Consider the following 18,973-nt stretch of genomic DNA (forward strand, 5'->3'; position numbering starts at 1 on the left):
CATAAAACAATTATTCTGTAAATCTAATGTGAAATCATAACTTCCATAAGGCAGATAACAAAAATTCTTATCAACTTCACATCTAGAACCTTTCCTTTGATTTTGAATACTTCTCTGAAAATAATGTATAAAAGCCTCATCCCCCTAATTCTTATTGTGCTATTTTAATGGTGTGATTTCTTGGGGATGGAACTGCACAAAGGCTATGGATGTTGTAAGCACACAGTCTGAGGCTTTGGAAGCAGCTTTCTGTCACTCAGAATTCCCCTCAAACCCGGTGCAATGCAGGAGGGAAGTGACAAGCTTGCATTCAGAAAAAAGATTGCTAAGAAAGGAAATTATTGGGTAGCCTTCTACATTCATAGAGGGAACATCATTTTACACTTTGAGACTCTTAGGGATTCAAACAAGGGGAAATTAGTATTTTGCTTATTTCATGGGTTTTGTTTAAGTTTTGGAGTCTGCTGGTTGATTTGAAAGGGCCAGAATACATTTTGCCTGTGCATTGGAGATGTTCAGAAGGTTTGTCATCACTATGATCTGAATCTCCTGCAGTAGGCATGACAACAGATTTACTCACTTAGACTACTCAAATTTAACACACAGCTTTTAGGTTTAGATAAAAAGGGTGTTGTATATTTATATGAATAGGTAAGGGAAGTTTGGTTCTGAAACTCTGAGCAGTGCCAAAGAGCTGCTGTCATGAGAGGTATTTCTGCACATGTGCCACTGATTCCAGGGCCTGAGGACTCTGTTGACCTGAATATGTAGATGATCCATTATTCCTGAGTGGCAAGTAGAGCCCTGTAGCATGGGTTTTTACTTCCATTTTTTCTTAAATAGATGTCAGTGTTTCAAACTTTTTGTCATCATCTGTGAGAATCTCAAATCAATCTTAAGATTTGAAAACAACTGGAAAGGTTTGACTTGAAGGAAAGGGGGGGAGGTGTTTTAGCAAATTCTCTAAAGAGATTTTGGCATCTCCTATCATAGAAGAAATTGCCCATAGGGATTAAACAAAGCCAGACAATCTGAAAACCTGAGCTGGTGTAGTAAATTATTAGCTAATTTTTAGCCAGATGCAAGCTAAATCATCAATTTATTAATATTATCTTGAAATGACATTAATATTAATAAATTTCAATTAATGGCAGTATAATTAGTGATTATAACTGTATGGCTATTCACATGTGAGAGTAATAAAGGAAGCTTTTGGTACTAAAATGTATGGCTAAATTATCTGGCAATGCCTAGTTTTTAAATGGGCTTTTAAGTAATTCATATCAAGTTTCAAATGACAACATTCAAGTAATCAGATGGTTTTCAGAATACTAAGCATGATATATTTACTTCTCTTAAAGCTGCAGAAGACAGAAAACAAAAGAGCAAGTCTTTCAGTCACATTCTAATGCAGATAAATTTTAGATAAATTACTTTGTAGAGGCAAATTTGGTGAAATTTCTGTTCTTGAATCTTTTTCCTATCAAACTAAAAGTTACTTACTCAATTAATAAAGAAGAGACAAATATGCAAAAATATTTAATTGATAAGAAATCAGAGAAAATAGTATAATTCTTCATTACCTTAGTAGTGTAAAAGAGGTATTACTATTCAAACATTTTTTTAAATCAGTTTTTTAGGATGAAAAGTTGCCTGATTGAGAGTGGTACTTTTCCATCCTGTTTGCAGTTTGCCTCCTGTTTGACTGTCATCAGCTGTTTAATATCCTAACATATGGATGAGCAGTTCCAAAACTGTCATTTCAATGTTTTGTGATAATCAGTGCAGAAACAAGCACCAATCCCTTAAATTTCACCTTAACACACAATGACTTTCATTTGTGTAACAAATGATACTTTTAATAATAAAGACATCACTTTCTTGGCAACATGTATCATAACATACACTTACAGATGCCTTGGATTTTAAAAGAACAGTATGTTTCAACAGTTGTCAAATTCTGACAGCTGCTCCTTTTGACTTTTTGGGCTTTGCTACTCTTTTTAAAATTTTCATTATTTTAACAGTGGGCATTTTCTATTCATTCTTGGGACAATTTTGCCCTCTCAAGTGAAATGAGGATAATGCAGAACTCCCCAGGCCATCTAGCTGCTCACAATTATGCCATACTTGCAGTACAACATCAAATTAGCAGTAACAGCTGAGTCTACTTGTACTGATAAAAGAATCTAAGCTCTTGCTTCTGAGTGAGCAGTTCAGAAAGAAATTTGAAGAAGAAAAATAAATCCTAACTGAACTGGTGCCCACCACATTTCATCTTTCTCAAGCAATTTCAGAGATTATCACATGTTTTCCATCTAAAACTGGTTGCATTGCCACCTCTGTAGTATGTGTTGTTTCGTAAATCACCATTCAGAAGTGCAGTAAAATTATACTCAATACAATTGAATAAGGATTTTCTATTCAAGTTCCTTTTGGGAAAAAGATTGCCATAGTTGACAGCTATGTTACATTTTAATTAAATTGTATGCAAAGTACATAGCTGTGATAATTAGATTGGAAGTTGTCACTAGATGTTAGCTTTGTGTTTAACTTTATATATTAGAACATACAGTAATTAACTGATTTCTGAGAGGAAAGTATAACCTAAGGAAGAAGGGCTTTAGTAGAGGAACAGAGGAACAAGATCATTCAGTCTTGACTCAGTTTTTTTTTACTTTTGGTGTCACTATGTAAAACATTATTCAAGGTAGATCATTCCAACATCTGACCTCTTTTTTCCTGCTGTTTTAGATTACAAATTTCAGAACATTTTTGTACTTTAATTAGTGATTTCAGTCCACTTTATGTGCTGATCTCACACAAGAGACTTGTGAAGTGTCTGACATTTACCTGTGAAATAAATCTAAACATTGCAACGTACAGAGATTATAGTTTTCAAAACATCACACTCCAAAGATAGGGAGAGACATTCAGGGTTTTGATTTCAGCATTTAGCCTTATTATGACACCAACCCCATTACAGTTTTTCAAAATAAATCACTAGTTTGCCTTTGTTTGGTTTTGAGGGGTGGGGGTGTTTTGTTTCATTTTTGTTTAGAAGTCTGCTTTCCATATGTTAAAAGAATTTAAAAAATAACAGGGGAATTTTGTGTTGCATTTTATATGTTACATGTTCATTTTGCAGCAGGAAGACATTAATGCTAGGGATAATTCTGGATGCATTTCCTTGAGCATTGAAAAGACAGTTTCTATTTTGGTACATGCTTGAGTACTTAACCCTTCTACAGCATCCTGCACAAATCTTTTTTTTTTCTACAGAAAATGCTTGTTGTACTGGCTAAAGTCATTCCAGTGTTTACCCTCAAACACTATTTTGGGGTTAGAGCTCTATTTGCATTGCCTTTTACAGACTTGTGATGTCAAGTTGAGCTGCAGACCCTTCATATGGGAGCCCCTGTCTAGGGCAAGGCAATTTGTACAACAAAAGTTTGGACCCAGCTCACAGAACTATTGAAGGCAAGAAACTGCATAATTCTAAAGTTATTCTTCCCTCTTGTAGATGTAGTGACTCCAGAGTTTTGATTCAATTGAAAATCACCCATTCCAAATTATTACAAGCTATATTTAGTATAGTATTATATTAGTATAGCCTTTTTTTCCCAAACACTGCCTTCCATATCTGCTGGTGAGCCCAGTACTTTAAAAAATGAAGGTGTATGTGGGTCATTTGCTGTTAAAAAAGCCCAGGGTGTGGACCTTCACTCTTGGCAGATGTTTTACATAATTTTCAAAAGTTATAAGTTGTAAGCCAAATTTTTCCATGATTAGCTGCATGAATAATGTGACTTGTGGCTAGTTCCAGAGAAAAAAATAAGGCTATGCAACATTTCTCCTAAAATCTAAACCTTGTCTTTGTTAGATAAGAAATTGCTGCCAAATGAGTCTTTTTTCCTTTTTCAATCACTTATTTGGAAACTTACCTGACCTACAGCTATTTTAGTAAGCTGCTTCCAAAATTGCCAGCATTAATGTTAGCAGTGACCATTATTTTTGATGTCATGAGGTATGCAAAATCACTTTGGGGGAAACAAAACTGCTAATATTCATTTCAACTCATTAGGATAGGATGCTGAATTGAGATATCTTAAATACACAAAAACTGTTACCATGTTCATAGAAGTAAAACTTCACCTGGCTCTTATATTTCAAGGGTTTGGTTTTTTTACCTCAAAACAGTATCAGCTCTTACACTATACTTTTATTTTGAATGAGGCTTTGCACATTCTGTCATCTTAGTTACTAAGAAATCTTTATTGATTTTTCAGCCTTTCAAAGGCAGTGAAATCTTCCTGCCATTAAAATTCTCTGTGACCATAGCAAACTTTGGAATGCAAACCTGAAGTGTGCTGATAACATGCTTTTTTAATAGATATTTTATATTTGTAAAAACTGTTGTGCCTTTCTTGCATCTTTAAGTAGGAGATTAAAAACAGTGGAGGTGGTTCAGAAAGAAAATCTATTATTAATTTAGTGGAAGTAGTTAGATGCTCATCTCCTGTGCAGCTCTTAAAATATTTAGTTCTTTAATGACAGTAATATGTTCGTTATAATGAATTACATTCTAGGAGAATCATTTTCCAGCAAGGATTTTGCTTCATTGGAAATATTTGAGACATCATAAAAAATTTACCATATCAATTATTTCATTAAAGCAAAGCCTCAATTTTTTTCATTCAGATAATGCTCTAAACTGCCACAGTGTGATTCTATTTGTGTTTATTTCAGCATGTAAGAAATTAACATAGTGGGATTTTTCAGCACGAATGAATGTGTTCTTAATTCAGCATAACTACAAGAAGCCCCTCCTAGTTGAATATTTCATAGGTTTTGATTCTTAAATTCACAAATCAATTTTAAGACAAATTTCATTTAAAGTGCCACTAGAAACACTTCTACCAGTGTCTGTCATTAGTAATACGTGGGACTGCACCAGTATCCTAGGACTATTTGGCTTCAAATAAATAGGGAGAATAATATTGCCTAGTACACCAAAAAAAGGGGTTTGTCTAGTAGCACCTAGAAAGAGGGAAGAGAATAGGCTGGGGGGCATCAGGCAAATAATGTAGTGAGGGCAACCACTGGCACAGAGCTTTTTAGTTTCAGTTGCTTAGATGGGATCCACTGCTTTTACTTTGTCCTTTTCTTCAGAACTGCCTTTTAACTTACATGGTTCTACACTTGCCAAGTCTTTATAACTATGGGTATTTGGGTGAATAAAAATTACCTCAGATAAATATTGTCAGAGGGATGATCGTGGTCTGGGGGAACCTGCCTACAAGGCAGTGAATAGTCAGGCTTTTTGGGAGTGCTGACTCACTGCCCAGAACATCCTTGGGAGTGCCCCTTGGGTCTTGTGATGACAGGCAAGAGCTGCAGCAGCACCAGCTTTGCTAGCTCACTTCTATTAAAAATAGGTTAGAGACAAGGTTAAAGTATTAACTTGCACAACTGGCTTACCAGCCCTAGCATCTTCCAGAGAAGACACTGCTTGTAATTTGAGTTTATTTTTGCCACCACAGGACTGTGCTCAGTGGCAGGCAGCTTCCCCTCGCAGCCCCGCCGGTGTGGCTGGGGCTGTGCTCTGCGGGCAGCCTGCGGCACAGCCTGGAGGCAAACAAGCATCTCAGCATCTTAACCACAGCACATCCTCCCTCTGTGCTCACCCTCCAGCTTTAAACAGCACTAGTGGGGGGGTTTCTGTGTTAATGGGTTTGTTTCACTTTAACCTCTGCCTAATTTAATCAATAACTTGGATATACTAGCTGGAAAAATAATCTGGGGAATTTTTTTAAGTGATTTTGGGCTAAAAATAAAGGAAGCTTGGTTTCCTGCATTCTTTTCATTATTGCTTCATCTTAAATTATTTCATCCAAATCTCCTCTCCATTCTTAAGCATCCCACGCACTGGATTCCATCCTCCAGTGTTGGCAACGTCCCTGGATCCACAGTCCTGCCTCTGTGCAATTAGCCCTGTCCATGGGACACTCTGCTCAGTTGAGTATGGTAATCTCTACAGCTGTTAGCCTGGAATGCTTATCTGATGTTACCCCTGCTCCTTTTTGTCCTAAACCTCTTACTGAGTAGGCCAGAAAGAACATCAGTGTGCACTGTGCAGTCATATTGTGGTAAACAATTCATTGTGAGCTTCAGAAAGTGTCCAGCATTGTTTTTGAGTAAAGCAGGAGAGCACTGCTGAATGACTCTGGGACAGAGGAATGGTTCTAACTCCATCTCAGCAGCTTGGGTGTTTGTTTTGTTGGGGTTTTTTAATATAAATAGAAGATTGCTATTAGAGGGTATTTTAATGTATCAGAGTGTTCTAAATGCAAGAAAATAATACTTCAGATCAGCCAGACTAGGACCTTTTTCTTTTTCAAACTTCATAGATATCCGGATGCTATGAATTTAATAATGGATTTGTAACTGTTACAATGTTACTAATTTCTCAAGTGGTTTTGAGCAGTTATTGGAAGAAAAGGATCACTTTTCTAAACAAAAGTAGCATTGTGGGATCTCAAGCAATTCACAAATTCCAGGTCAAAAAAAAAGAATTTGGACAGCTGGGGAACTGAGTATTTTGGCCACCTCAGTGCACGCAGCCCAACAGCAAAAAAAGCTTTTAGCCATTGTGAAGATCTGTAAGGGCCTCTCGGAGTCTGCTGTGGTGCTCACATTTTAATGCTGTGCTTTCCAAGATATACCTGTTGGAGTAGAGGAAAGAAGCTCTCAGGTTCTTTTCCTTGCTGTGTCATAGGAAGAAAATAAACTTCATGAAAAATACCATCTCCAGTATGATTATAAGCAATGTCTGACTAGTTAAACTTATGAAGGACATTCCTGCAGGCTGTTAGCTGCCTTTTATTCCTAGGAGAAGGACTTTCAGATTAAGGGGAAATTGTTTTATTCAGGGTACTCACTAGTTCTTGGCCATTGACAGTTCATAGTAATTGCAGCACTGGTTGTTCTGTAACATTTTCTTTGTAAAGGAAACCTGTTCTTCCATACTATTGGTTAAAGGTGGGGCAAGGAGAAAGGCTGTTCGTTGCTCTTAATGGGCCAATTTTTTAAAAGCTCTGATTGCAGGAGTTAGTATTACTTCTAGCTTGCTTGACTGAATGTCCTGAAGGAACTGCTCTTTTGTTTGTCAGTTTGCTGGGGCTTTCTGAGTAAACATCTAGTCACTGCCCATTAAAAACAGAGCCCATTTGAGGTGTTGCAAATCACTTCATGAGGGAGTTGAAGATGAAGGTGATCAAGTTGCTCCAACATCAGGATTATTAATTACATGTTGAAGAGGCAGTGGTCTTCTCTGGCATTTGCTGCTTTTAAGCAGAATTTCATAACTCAATATTCATTTGATGCTTTCCAATGATTATTTGGTATTAGGCACTTGTGAATATTCACAGTGGTTGTGCAAAATGCAATCCTGTCTGACTTCCTCTGTAAGACCTGATGCAGGCCCTTTGTTATGAGGGATAGTTTCAGTTCACTTACTGCCACTTGCTCTGACAAATGACATCTTGGAAGAAGCTGGATGCAAATCAGTGTTCAATGCAAATCTGGTATTGAGTGGAGCTTTTGTCCTGGCTGCATTTGCTGCCCAGGTAACACATTCCTTCCAGGCCATTCCAGGAGGGGTAAGGTGAGCAAAGAGCTCTGTGGGTGCAGTTATGGAGAGCTGTGTGCCATGGAGGCACCTCAGGGGTGCCTTCTCAGGCACAGGGCCAGCAGCTTCACCACACTCCTTACAATCCTGCTCTTACAGGAATTTTGGTTTGTTTTAGGCCAAAGAGCTGCCGACGTTCAAAGACAATGATTTTATTAATGATGGCCAAAAGATTCATATTGATGAGAATAACAAAAAGATGTTCCTTGAGAAACTCAAAAAGGATGTTGAGGTAAGAATGTGCCTGTTCAGTTACATGGGATTAAAATGTGTGGCAAATTATGGATATCCCAGGAAATCATATGTGTAATTCATTAATGAAAGCTCTTGTTTATCAAACTGTAAACACTGACTGTTTTAAATGAAACACAATTTAAACTTTCAGGAGTTGATCACTGCTTTGCTGATGTGATAAATGGCTTGCTGCCATAGCTGGTTGCCATTCATTGTTCCTGCCTTGATGATGTGATGTTAAAATGCTGGTACTGCTTAGTACTTAAATGCTTTACAAGCCTAGTGCTTCCCAATGCCCCCAAGAGAGAGGTGAGTATTGTTAGTTGTATTTTACAGGTGGTGCTCCACCAGAGCTGAGGCCAGATATGGGCTGCAGTCCATAACAGAGGAAGGGCATCTGCCCTGCTCACAGCTGTGCATGCCCTTTTTGTTTCATGTTAGTAATCCAGTTTTAAATCATTCTAAGTATCACATTCTAAGTATCACAAATCATTCTAAGCCTCAGTAATCTGAATACAGCAATTGGATTCTCATTATCCTAATGTAGTCTTTCATATAAATTTGTATTTTACTTGGCTGAATATAGTAAATACTTGAAAGAAAAGTGTTAATGTATGAATTTATTGAAACATTTTCACTGATTTTGTTCAAATAATAAACATCAGACTAACTTGTTCACACAACTTGCCTTTAGTTTGCATAATTTAAAATATTTTTCCTAAACACAGTATTTTGCAGCTTTATACTCAAAAACTAAAATCTGTTTTCAAGTAAAAAGGCAGATTTGGAAAAGACTTGGTAGCAAAATGTGTCTGTGACTTAATAAGACTTTCAGCTATTTATATCAAAAGAGCTATGTGAATTGACTTTCCAAATTCTTCAGATTTTATCTCATTAGTTGTACAAAACAAAATACTGTTACTTTAGAATTTACCCAATAATTTGCTTCTGAGGAAATATAATTTCCCATCATAGTAACAATGGGAAATTTATGGTGGTGAGGATGATGAAAACATAAATACTTTGTGAAATATCAATGTGTGTTTATTTTATATTTAAAATATTGTGCTCTACTGATGTCACAGCTCTAGAGATAAGTTTATTTGGGTTAAAATTTTGTGCTCTTTTAACATGTACTGCTGGTGCTGACTACTGCTTTTACAGCAAGTAGGTTGCAGATAATATCTTAAGTGTGTGGAAGGAATGTGGAAGATACTTTCTTACCCTGAAAAGTAGATTGTGTATGATCTGTATCATTTACCAGACTGGGAATATAATGGCAGATTCCAGATTATGACTTGAGAGGTTGGTTTTATGGGTTTGAAGTTTATACAGAGAAATGTTTAATATCCATGTAAACCACTAGTGTGAAGTGATCTGGCTCCTGATTTTGACAATGGCAAGCTATTCTTTAACCTTGCTTTTCTTTTGTTGGTTCTTTTTGCCCTTGTTAGATAACAGATAGACACACTTTGTAACCAGTGTGTAAAAGCTCACATTTCACTACAATGAAAAGAAATGCACAACACTTAGTATATGATTATCTTATCAGACACTATTTATAGTTAAACATATCATGGAGTACTATTCTCAGCTATATAGCTTTATATCTGTTCTTGTTTTTTATTAATCTTTGTTTCAATATTTCTCTCCTAATCAAGTCCTGTGTCCCCTTCCTATGTTCAAACACAAGTTATTACTGCTGTTTTGGTGTTCCCTTGTCTGTGTTCCCATCTCCTTATTCCATTGCAGGTGTCCTGAGAAAAACTACATATTTTTTCCATTTAAATCAGATTTATTTTCCTTGTGCTGAACTCCGTAAGTCTTTTTGTTGTTAGCAGCAGCAAATTTTTTTTCCAAGAGCCATTCTCTTCTAATTTGTAGCTCACTGTTTTTTTTCCCAAGAGTCCATTCTCTTTCATGCTGTTCTGTATTATTAGTAGTAGATTTTTTTCCCTGTATTTACCAAGTAGTGAATAATATGCCTGGAGTTCTTCCACCCCATTGCCTTTGGCCAGTCTCATTTGTTTGTATTGTATATTGTTGTGTATCATCTCTTCAAACTTAGATCTCTTCCAGTCTTGTGAAAATCTATTGTTTTATTATATTGAAATAAATGATACTTAAATTTTTAAAAACCAGTTTCTTCTTCTTCTTAAAACCTCCTCTCAATCTCATAATATTTCTTCCAGCACTTGAATTTACAGTTATCTCCAGCTCATGTCTTTTCTCAGAATCAGATTTTGACAAACTGGAGTTTCTCATTGCCCAGTATTTTATCTTTTTCATCCCCATCACTCTCTCTGTGCCAAAGTCTAGCTCGAATGCCTTCTTTCCCGGTCTGCTCTAACTTCCTTTTTATAACCAGTTAGAGTTTATAAAAACTGAAGCAATTTTTATTTTCAGCCACTTTCTCTGCATACCACAAGCATGGGCTTCACATTTTCATTTCAAACATTCAGTTTGAAATCACAGTGCTGCTTTTAAGCTGCAGCACAGCTCTGTCCTGCCTGTCCTTTGCCCCCTTGAGCTGTTTACCCCATTTTTCTGCTTTTATACCTTCCTTATTTCCATCCTCCTCTCTCTGCCTTATGCTGTTCTCCTCAACTAAAATAACTCTTTGTTTGTACATGGAGTGTATTTATCTTTAGATTTCCTGAAATCTCCCATCCTTATTCTTTATTCAAAACCACCCTTTCATTCACATACATGTTTTGCTTTCGTGATGTGAATCATGAGCCTGTCACTGTGAAGAGAATACAACATCATTTCATGTCTTCAGGGTGTGAAACTTCACAGCTTTCCACTGCAAGAATATTTGAATGTTTTTTATGATTCTTTAATAAGACTTAAAAGGGATTAAGAGTATGGGTTCAGCATCAGATCATAGCATGCTCTACACCTGATAGCACTGAGGCTGCTCTGGACGCTGAGCAGTGACAGAGCAGTCCCCACCTCAAGTGCTGGGTGTGGTTTTGGGCACCACAACATAAGGAAGCTGTCCAAGGAGGCCAGAGAGGATGGTGCCCCAGCACCAAGCCTGACAGAGTTCCAGAAGCATTTGCTCAATATTCTCAGGCACATGGTGTGACCCCTGGGGATGTTTCTGTACAGCAGGGCCAAGAGTTGCACTCGATGGTCCTTGGGGGTCACTTCCAACCCAGGCTATTCTATCAATCTAATTTAACTGAAACAGTTAGGAGTAACAATTATTGGCTTGCAGGCACCCTGGTCTTCACTACTCACAGATTTTTTTTTCCCTGAGGCTTTTGGAAGAGTGGGCTACAGAATAAGTTTCAAGTAATTTCTGTGCTGCTAATACATTTTAGTAAAATCAGGTATCTCTTTGCCAGCTTTATCACTCAATCTTCCCTTTTGCTCTCTCTCAGAATTGTCTTAGAATTTTTTCTCAATTTGTGACACCTTTTTGTAAGTGGAGCTTATGTTTTTCAGCAATATTGATAGAATGCTTTTTATCACTTTCTAGTTCCTTGCTCAGTTAAAACTCATGGACTACAGCTTGCTGGTTGGAATTCATGATGTTGAAAGAGCTGAACAGGAAGAAGTAGAGTGTGAAGAGAATGATGGAGAAGAGGAAGGTGAAAGTGATGGGACCCACCCTATTGGAACCCCTCCAGACAGTCCAGGAAATACACTGAACAGCTCACTGCCTTTGGCTCCAGGGGAATTTGACCCAGCTATTGATGTTTATGGAATAAAATCCCATGAAAGTAAGCAGTAAGAAATATTTCCATGTTAAGGTGGTTTGATCCTTGCATCAGAATTCTAAAGTCCTCACAACCATGTAAAGGCAAATGTAAACTGAAAAACAAGTTGACTATGTGGAAAAGGAAATTTGCTCTTTGGTGGCAGCAGAAAGAAGAAGATTTCCATAATGCTTAGCTATTCTGGTTCACCAGTTCTTCAGCATTTAATTCATGGGGTTTTCATCCCTTTCAGAAAGTCTTGTAACTATAATTGGTCTTTTCTGGCAGATAACACTGTTAAACACAGTGTAAAAAGAATGAGAAAAGCAGTGTTCCAAGTTATATTTCTTTTTTTTGGTTGCTTTTTGAAAATTTGTGCAGTCATACCCAATTTCTGTGTTGCAACTAAGAAAGTCTTCATAAGGAGTATGTAAGAAGCTTGAAACTGAGTTTAATGTTAGTGTATAAAATTAAGTATAACTGGGTACCTGTGGCAGTTCAATACAGGAAAGTTACCTTTTCTTTTTGTTTATAAGCATTGACATGGATAAATGCATGGTTTGATTCATAAAGAAAATATGATCTTTAGTTGCACCAAGAGAAGTTTAGGTTAGATGTCAGGAAAAAGTTCTTCACTGAAAGTGTGGTTGGGCACTGGAATTGTCTGCCCAGGGACATGGTGGAGTCACCATCCCTGGACATGTTTAAAAAAGGACTGGACATGGCACTCAGTGCCTTGTTTTGGTTGATGAGGAGGTGTTAGGTCATAGGTTGGACTTGATAATCTCAAAGGTCTTTTCCAGCCTTTTATTCTGTAATTCTTTGTTGACACAGAAGCATTACCTTTCATATAAAACTTCATATTTTTTCCACAAAAAAAAAATTTCCATTTCACATTATATATGAGTGCAGTTAAACTCTGAATTAAGGACAGCTTGAGCTTGTGCTTTTTACACATCTTGATTATGACTGACATTGACCTGTCTTAGCTGCTGATTGAGTTGTACCAAGTCTCCTTTGTTAGAACTCGTTGTTAAGATGTTTCAGAAGTCCTTCTTACTGCCCTGTTTGCTGTTGGCAGATGCTCCCAGGAAGGAGGTGTACTTCATGGCCATTATTGACATTCTTACTCATTATGATGCAAAAAAGAAAGCTGCCCATGCTGCAAAGACAGTAAAGCATGGGGTAAGTATCTGGGTTGGTTTCTTCCTCTTACTCCATTTATATTCCTGTGTTTTTGTTTAGTGCTCTGATACTGGACAGTTCAGTAAAGCTAGGGAGAGGGGAAATAAATCCTACATTACATACTGAGAGTGGAACTGCTTTTTCAGCTGTGTGCACAGCTTTCTCACCCACAAAGAACTCTGGTGAGAAGCTTTTTAAGACTTTGTCCTAAATTTGTGAAATGCACCTTATTCTTGCAAACAAAGCCGTTCACCACTCTATGAAAGCTGTCATGAATCTAATTTCAGATGCAGGGCCATAGTGATGGTTTCATTGCTTGGTACAGCCTGCTGAAAGTTACTCCTTCAACATATTACATGGCTCACTCTAGAAGACTTCTTCAGAAAAAAAAGTGCAATTTACAAAATCAGGCATGAAAATTTCGTTTACATATTAAATACTCAGAGACTGTTCAGTGAAGGCTTCTGCTTGACTGCCATTATTTAATTTTGACTGAAATTACTGCTTAGCAGCAAACACCAAAGAACCGTGGTGAAACAGCCCAGTCTTCCAGATTTATTATTTATGTCTACTGTTATCACTCCTGTGGTGATTTAACATTCAAATTTCATAAACTTCTTAAAAAAGAGCATATTCATTGATGAGGCTTAAATCCCTCCTGTGTCTAAGTGTCTAAAAGGTCAGGGCATTGTGGGAAATTTTAGGCAAAGGGCTCTGGGCTTTTTAGTTACAGTAGAGAATGATATGACCTACAAAGGCCTGTAGGAGGTATTTTTTTGTCTCTCTAAAGCAATGCTCTCATTACTCTCTGCTTTCTGGGCAGCTTAAAGTTGATGCAGACCATATGCAGCCATTATCTGGCAATTATTACTGAACTTTGAAAGTAGCAGAAAACTTTAAAAACTCACACTTCTGGCTTAAATAACAGATAGAAATATATTGTGAGTAACAGCTATGATTATTGAAGCTGATTGTGATTAGAACTTTTTGCAGAACATTAGTTTCATACATTCATTTTGTGTATTTCTCTGTCTCCACCCTGAGCCACGTGACACTGAAGTTCATTCATTAATTGCATGCATGCAACTTGCCTCTTTTCTAAAACAGGAAAAATATAAATAAAAATGTGGGTAAGGCTCTGAAAAACTCAAATAAAAATATTAATGAAATCATTACTTCATTGAAATAACAATTGTATGGCTTATTCAGTGAGTCCAGATTTAAATGCATAAACATTGAAAAAGTGTTACTCTTACCATGAATTTCAAACCAGGCTGTGTAGCATTCAGATAACAGTATGTGTTACACAACTGTTGACATGTCAGATGTAAGTATGGCAATTCAGTCTTCTCTGTATGAAGGCACTGCTGCTCTAGGGACCAGAATCTGCTTGTGAATCACTGGGTAGCATGGCTAATGTGCTGTAAAAATTCATATAGAAGACTGAAGTACAATGAAAGTAAAGAGAAGCACGGAAAGTAAAAAGAAAAATTTTCAGAAATGGAAGATAGCTGTCACAGGGGTGAGTACTGATTATCAGTGTCCTCCTGTGAAGCCTTAAAAGGTACCAGTAAGATTCTGCTTGAGGGTCACAATTTACAGTTTGCGTTTCTAGTCTTTGGTTCTGAAAACTGCACATGAAATTTATTAACATTTTCAATGACAAAAGCATCAACTAAAACACTGGTTTTTCCTTCTTTCTCCTCTTGTCCCAATTCTCTGTATAGGCTGGTGCAGAAATTTCAACTGTTAATCCAGAACAGTATTCAAAGCGCTTCTTGGACTTTATTGCCAACATCTTGACGTAACCTATCATGTTACATAGGACAGACACCAGACCTGGGGACAGCAGCAATGGCTACAAGTGTAGGGAAAAAAGGAACTCAGAGAAGCACTCATCTTACAGAAAGCAACCCCTTTGTTTACATCTGCTGGCAAAGATGACTGAAGTGGGGTGGAGTACTCGCTTTAACAGCTGCCTGATATTCCCAGCATAGTTCTAGCTATTTCTGACTCTTTTGTGTGTGCAAAAAAAAAAAAAATTTAAAATAATTTAAATAAATAGAACAGCTTACTCAGAGTGCACTGTGACAGTAATACTCTGATGCTACCAGCTGAAATGGAATAAATGAGCAAAGAGGTGTGGGGTGGGGGTGGGGAAGAGTAAATGCATGTTAAATCTACAATATTGATATCAAACTGTAAACTGTGGATCAGTTTATATTTTGAAAAAAGATACATGACAGTATTCTTCATGATGATGATGATGATGGTGATAATAATGAAGACCTTACTGCGAATGTTACACTTACACCCTGCACACTGGCACTCCTTAAAAACACAGCTGCAACAGCCCTTGGTGCCGGAGGCTTTTCCCATTTGGTTCCTAGCAGTTGGGTTTTGTCCTTTTCTTTCCTCTCTCTCTTTTTTGTCTTCTTTTTCAGCACATTGCATCAGGAAGTTAAGCCTCTCAGACATCTGAGAGCTGGCATCTCTTACCTTACAAAGAGCTAACATAATTCATGCTATGTGTACATTTTTGCTATAGTAAACTTACATTAAGGGAAAACTTTGCTTATTTCTCTTTGTTACCTGAAGTTTTCATTTGTTTTATATTCTTGCAATATAGGAACTAATAATGTTACAAGTGTAAAAGTAGCTTATCTGAAGAAGTGCATAGTTTTGGGCAATAGTAGCTCCATCTTCTACCCATCCTGAAAGATGTGCACACTGATAGAAATTCCATTCCCTTGTAATTTACTGGGAATTTGAAGTTTAAATGCTTATGTTGTACTGTTGAAATAGCAGTATTTTATTATAGATTATCCCTTGAAAAATGAACCCTGAATTTTACTGTTTACATTATTAGGAAAGCAGGGATATTTCTGAATTTCAGAGCCGTGTACAAAATAAGACTTTTGAGTTTACATGTAAAGTTATTTTGCAGTACAAATGAAGTAATGTTTGTCATCTTCCAAGAGGTAATATGCAGTAGTGTACTAAAGTGAATGTCTCGCTCACCTCCATGATAGACTCTTTTACAATAAAATGCGAAAGGATATTTTGGAGGGATTTTTCCCAAGGTTGTCTTTCAGCATCAAAATGACCTGTCCTACCATTTACTCAGTTTTGATTGTATAGTACATTGCCTGAAACTGTGCTGATCATGTTTAACTTGTTTAAAATTTTTAAACAACATTGTATTCCTTCTCCTCTTGTATTTTTCCCTGAAAGACTCCATGCTTGAAAGAGACAAATTTACATATGCTTAAAAGTTTATCTACTTATACACTGTGCTAAAGCTGTGCCTTTAAAATTTCTTTATTGAAATTGTTAGATTTTGTAGGCAACATAAGAGAAGTCAAATCTCCCTCTCATCATTTCTAACTGGGATCAGGAGTGCCAGCATGCCTTCTCCATAACCAGTGTCAGTGCTGCTCAGCCTGCAACTCTGCATAACCTGTGTTGTGGTTCACTTCAGAGGAGCCCCTGCAACAGCAGCCCCTTAATTACACTTCCAGTGGCCAAAGGCAATACTATCCCTGTTGCTGTGTACTAATTTTTCTTCCTTTCCCCAACCTTTCCCACAGGGATTTTTGTTACGTTTGACTTAGTGATGTCTGCAGCACTGTAATGTATGTGTATACTTTTGTATTGTATGTATTTAAATAAGTTGGTACTGTGGCTTGATTTTATTTTTTTTTCTCCTCTCCTTAAACACCCTGGTTGTCTATGTTCTCACCCAAGTTTCGTTTTCTGAAGCTTCTGAAGGTATGAGGCCACAGGGAGACCCTGGAGTAAAAAGAAGGTACTCAGAGTACATATTTAATTACGGCCAATGAGTGTACATTTTAGACCCTTTTAGACATTTACAACAAAGCATTCTTTTTGTCTGTGTAGCATTTTTGTCACTCACTCTTGTTGATAAACTGTTTATTTGGACAGGGCAAGGAAGACTCATTATTGTGTATGTTAGTGCTTAGATTACACTCCAAACATGAGCAAGGCTTTATAAAATAAAGCACTTTGATGACTCACTAGGTAAATCCTTTGTTCTTGTGTTTCACCTGTGGTTTTGATTGCTTACAGATGAATTTTGGATGTTAAATGCCTGTATCACAAAGGAAAAAAAGTAAGACAATATTTAAACTTGAGATTTTTTCACTAGATTTTAAGATGCTTCTTCTATGCTTACTTTAAGGGGCTTGAAACCTTTAGTCTCTGGGGTTTTGGGCTGAGACTGGCTCTGAGAGCAAATACTGAGGTTTGTAATTGGCAAATCTGTGGTCTAAATCCTAGTTTTAATAACAAAACAGCAAGATCATCCATGATAGTTGATTGATAGAAGGATTGGCAGAACTTCTTTAGCTATGATCTTATACTAAACCAATCATTTTTAAAATATTTGGGAATAAGTCCAAACTTTCATGGGAAGGAGGGAGGGATTTCTGTTCTGGAATTTCAAGACACTGATTGTTGGGGCTTTCAGTGCATGGTACAGCCTGTGCTACACATTGTGGGCAAATGGCAGAAAAGTGTCTTTTTGTCTTTGTTCTGACTTAACTTTTAATTATTTTAATACATTTGTCACTTTCTGGTTTTTTTCAGTTTATTGCACAGATGTAGCAAAACAATATTTTTGGCAGTATTACATGTAAAATAGATGTCTGAATTAATGATAAAGTAGATATACCCCAGAGACAAGGTGGCTGAGGAGCTATTCTATTAAAAGTAGGTGAAACGATAGAGACTGGAGAGATTCAGCTCCTTAATTACTCACTTAATGATGTCTCTGGTAATCTGAGGTTGCACTTCACACAGCTGCTGCAGCTGCTGAGAGTTTGGTGTGAGCATGGTGCTCAAGGAATGCTGCTCAGATTTCGTGGACCATTAGCCACAGTGGGCAGCAAGCAGCTGCAGGACCCTGCCTTTAGCAGAAGTGTGTACATGGCAATGTGTAAGAAAATGTTGTCTTTCCTGAAGGTAGTGATGATATTCCACATAGGAGATCCAGCTGGCTTGTCACTGCAAGGACTGCAACAAAATAAATAATTAAATTTAAAATTCTTGAACAGTAATTTTCTATGTCAACTATATAACCTAAATGTATAATCTGAATTTCCTGCTCCCTCCCTTGTGCACACTTCTTTTCCAAAGTAATACTAGTTAGCAAGTCCCTGCACCAAGTGGGACCATTGCATTCTGATGGAAAGCCTGCCTTTATCCAGTGTCTGCTCTCTATATGTGCTGTCCTTTTGGTTTCCCTCAAATTCATGTATTTAATGGGGGAAAAATACAAAAATAGAGAGCAGTTAACTTAAAGGAGAAATCTGTTTCATCTCTGTCCTGATTTCTCTATGGCAGGAACTGTTTCTGGCAGTCTTCATATCCCTTACAATGCCAAGTGACAAAGGCCTTGTGTGTGAGGTGAAATCATTAAAAATTGCTTTATTAAAACTCTTAAAGAACAGGTCTGGAGAGGACTTGAAAAGGTAATTATAGTCTGTCCCAGAGCAGTTCAGCTGTAAATAAACATTGGTGAGAATAGGGTTAATCTTTTCCAGGGAGCTACTTCCATGACTTCCCTGTGCTATCTCTTCCCATGCCTCACTAGCTCTATCATTGCAAAGATTTTTTTTTCTAAAATCTTACCTGACTACATTACTGTGCTTTAAGCTCATTAATATTTGTTCTATCTACAGTGGACTCTTAAGAACAGTTTATTCTCTTCCTCTTCCAGTTTCTCTTAATGTGATCCTGCCACTGTGTACTGAACAATGTAAATATTAGCTTTTGCACATTTTAAATTGAATATTCCCTCTCTTATTTAACAAAATTATCAGAATGGTTTGAGCAAAGCAGAATGGCCTATTCCATTTTCTGTAATGCCTAATTAAAAAAAAAAAAGTTAAAATGGTGCTTCTTGAATTTCTGTTTTGAGAATTTCATAGTCATTCATTTACCATCTACTAAAAAAAAATTGTCATAATTGCTGTGTGCACAAAGCACAGTTTCAAAATGAGCACAGCTAATCCTTGGCTGTAGTTGTGGCTATAACTGCAATAAAATACTGCTTTTCCTTTTTCCCAAACTAAACAATATCATGATCTTAGCTTTTTCTCATCACATTCCCTTTTCACAGCTTCCTGTCTCATCT

At 37.0% G+C, this 18,973-nt stretch overlaps 1 protein-coding gene across 2 annotated transcripts in view; it reads left to right on the forward strand.

Moving 5' to 3' along the window:
• PIP4K2A (phosphatidylinositol-5-phosphate 4-kinase type 2 alpha) overlaps nt 1–16,862 on the forward strand; it is a 107,744-nt gene extending 90,882 nt beyond the window's left edge. For both annotated transcript variants that reach the window (XM_077174047.1, XM_054636599.2), the window contains 4 exons: nt 7,809–7,922; nt 11,412–11,655; nt 12,713–12,816; nt 14,544–16,862. In XM_077174047.1, the coding sequence (XP_077030162.1) occupies nt 7,809–7,922; nt 11,412–11,655; nt 12,713–12,816; nt 14,544–14,624 (543 nt within the window). In that variant the 3' untranslated portion in view covers nt 14,625–16,862. The remainder of the gene's footprint in view (nt 1–7,808; nt 7,923–11,411; nt 11,656–12,712; nt 12,817–14,543) is intronic.
• The last annotated feature ends 2,111 nt before the right edge of the window (nt 16,863–18,973 follow it).

The sequence above is a fragment of the Agelaius phoeniceus genome, chromosome 1, assembly GCF_051311805.1.
Source record: "Agelaius phoeniceus isolate bAgePho1 chromosome 1, bAgePho1.hap1, whole genome shotgun sequence".
Lineage (NCBI taxonomy): Eukaryota > Metazoa > Chordata > Aves > Passeriformes > Icteridae > Agelaius > Agelaius phoeniceus.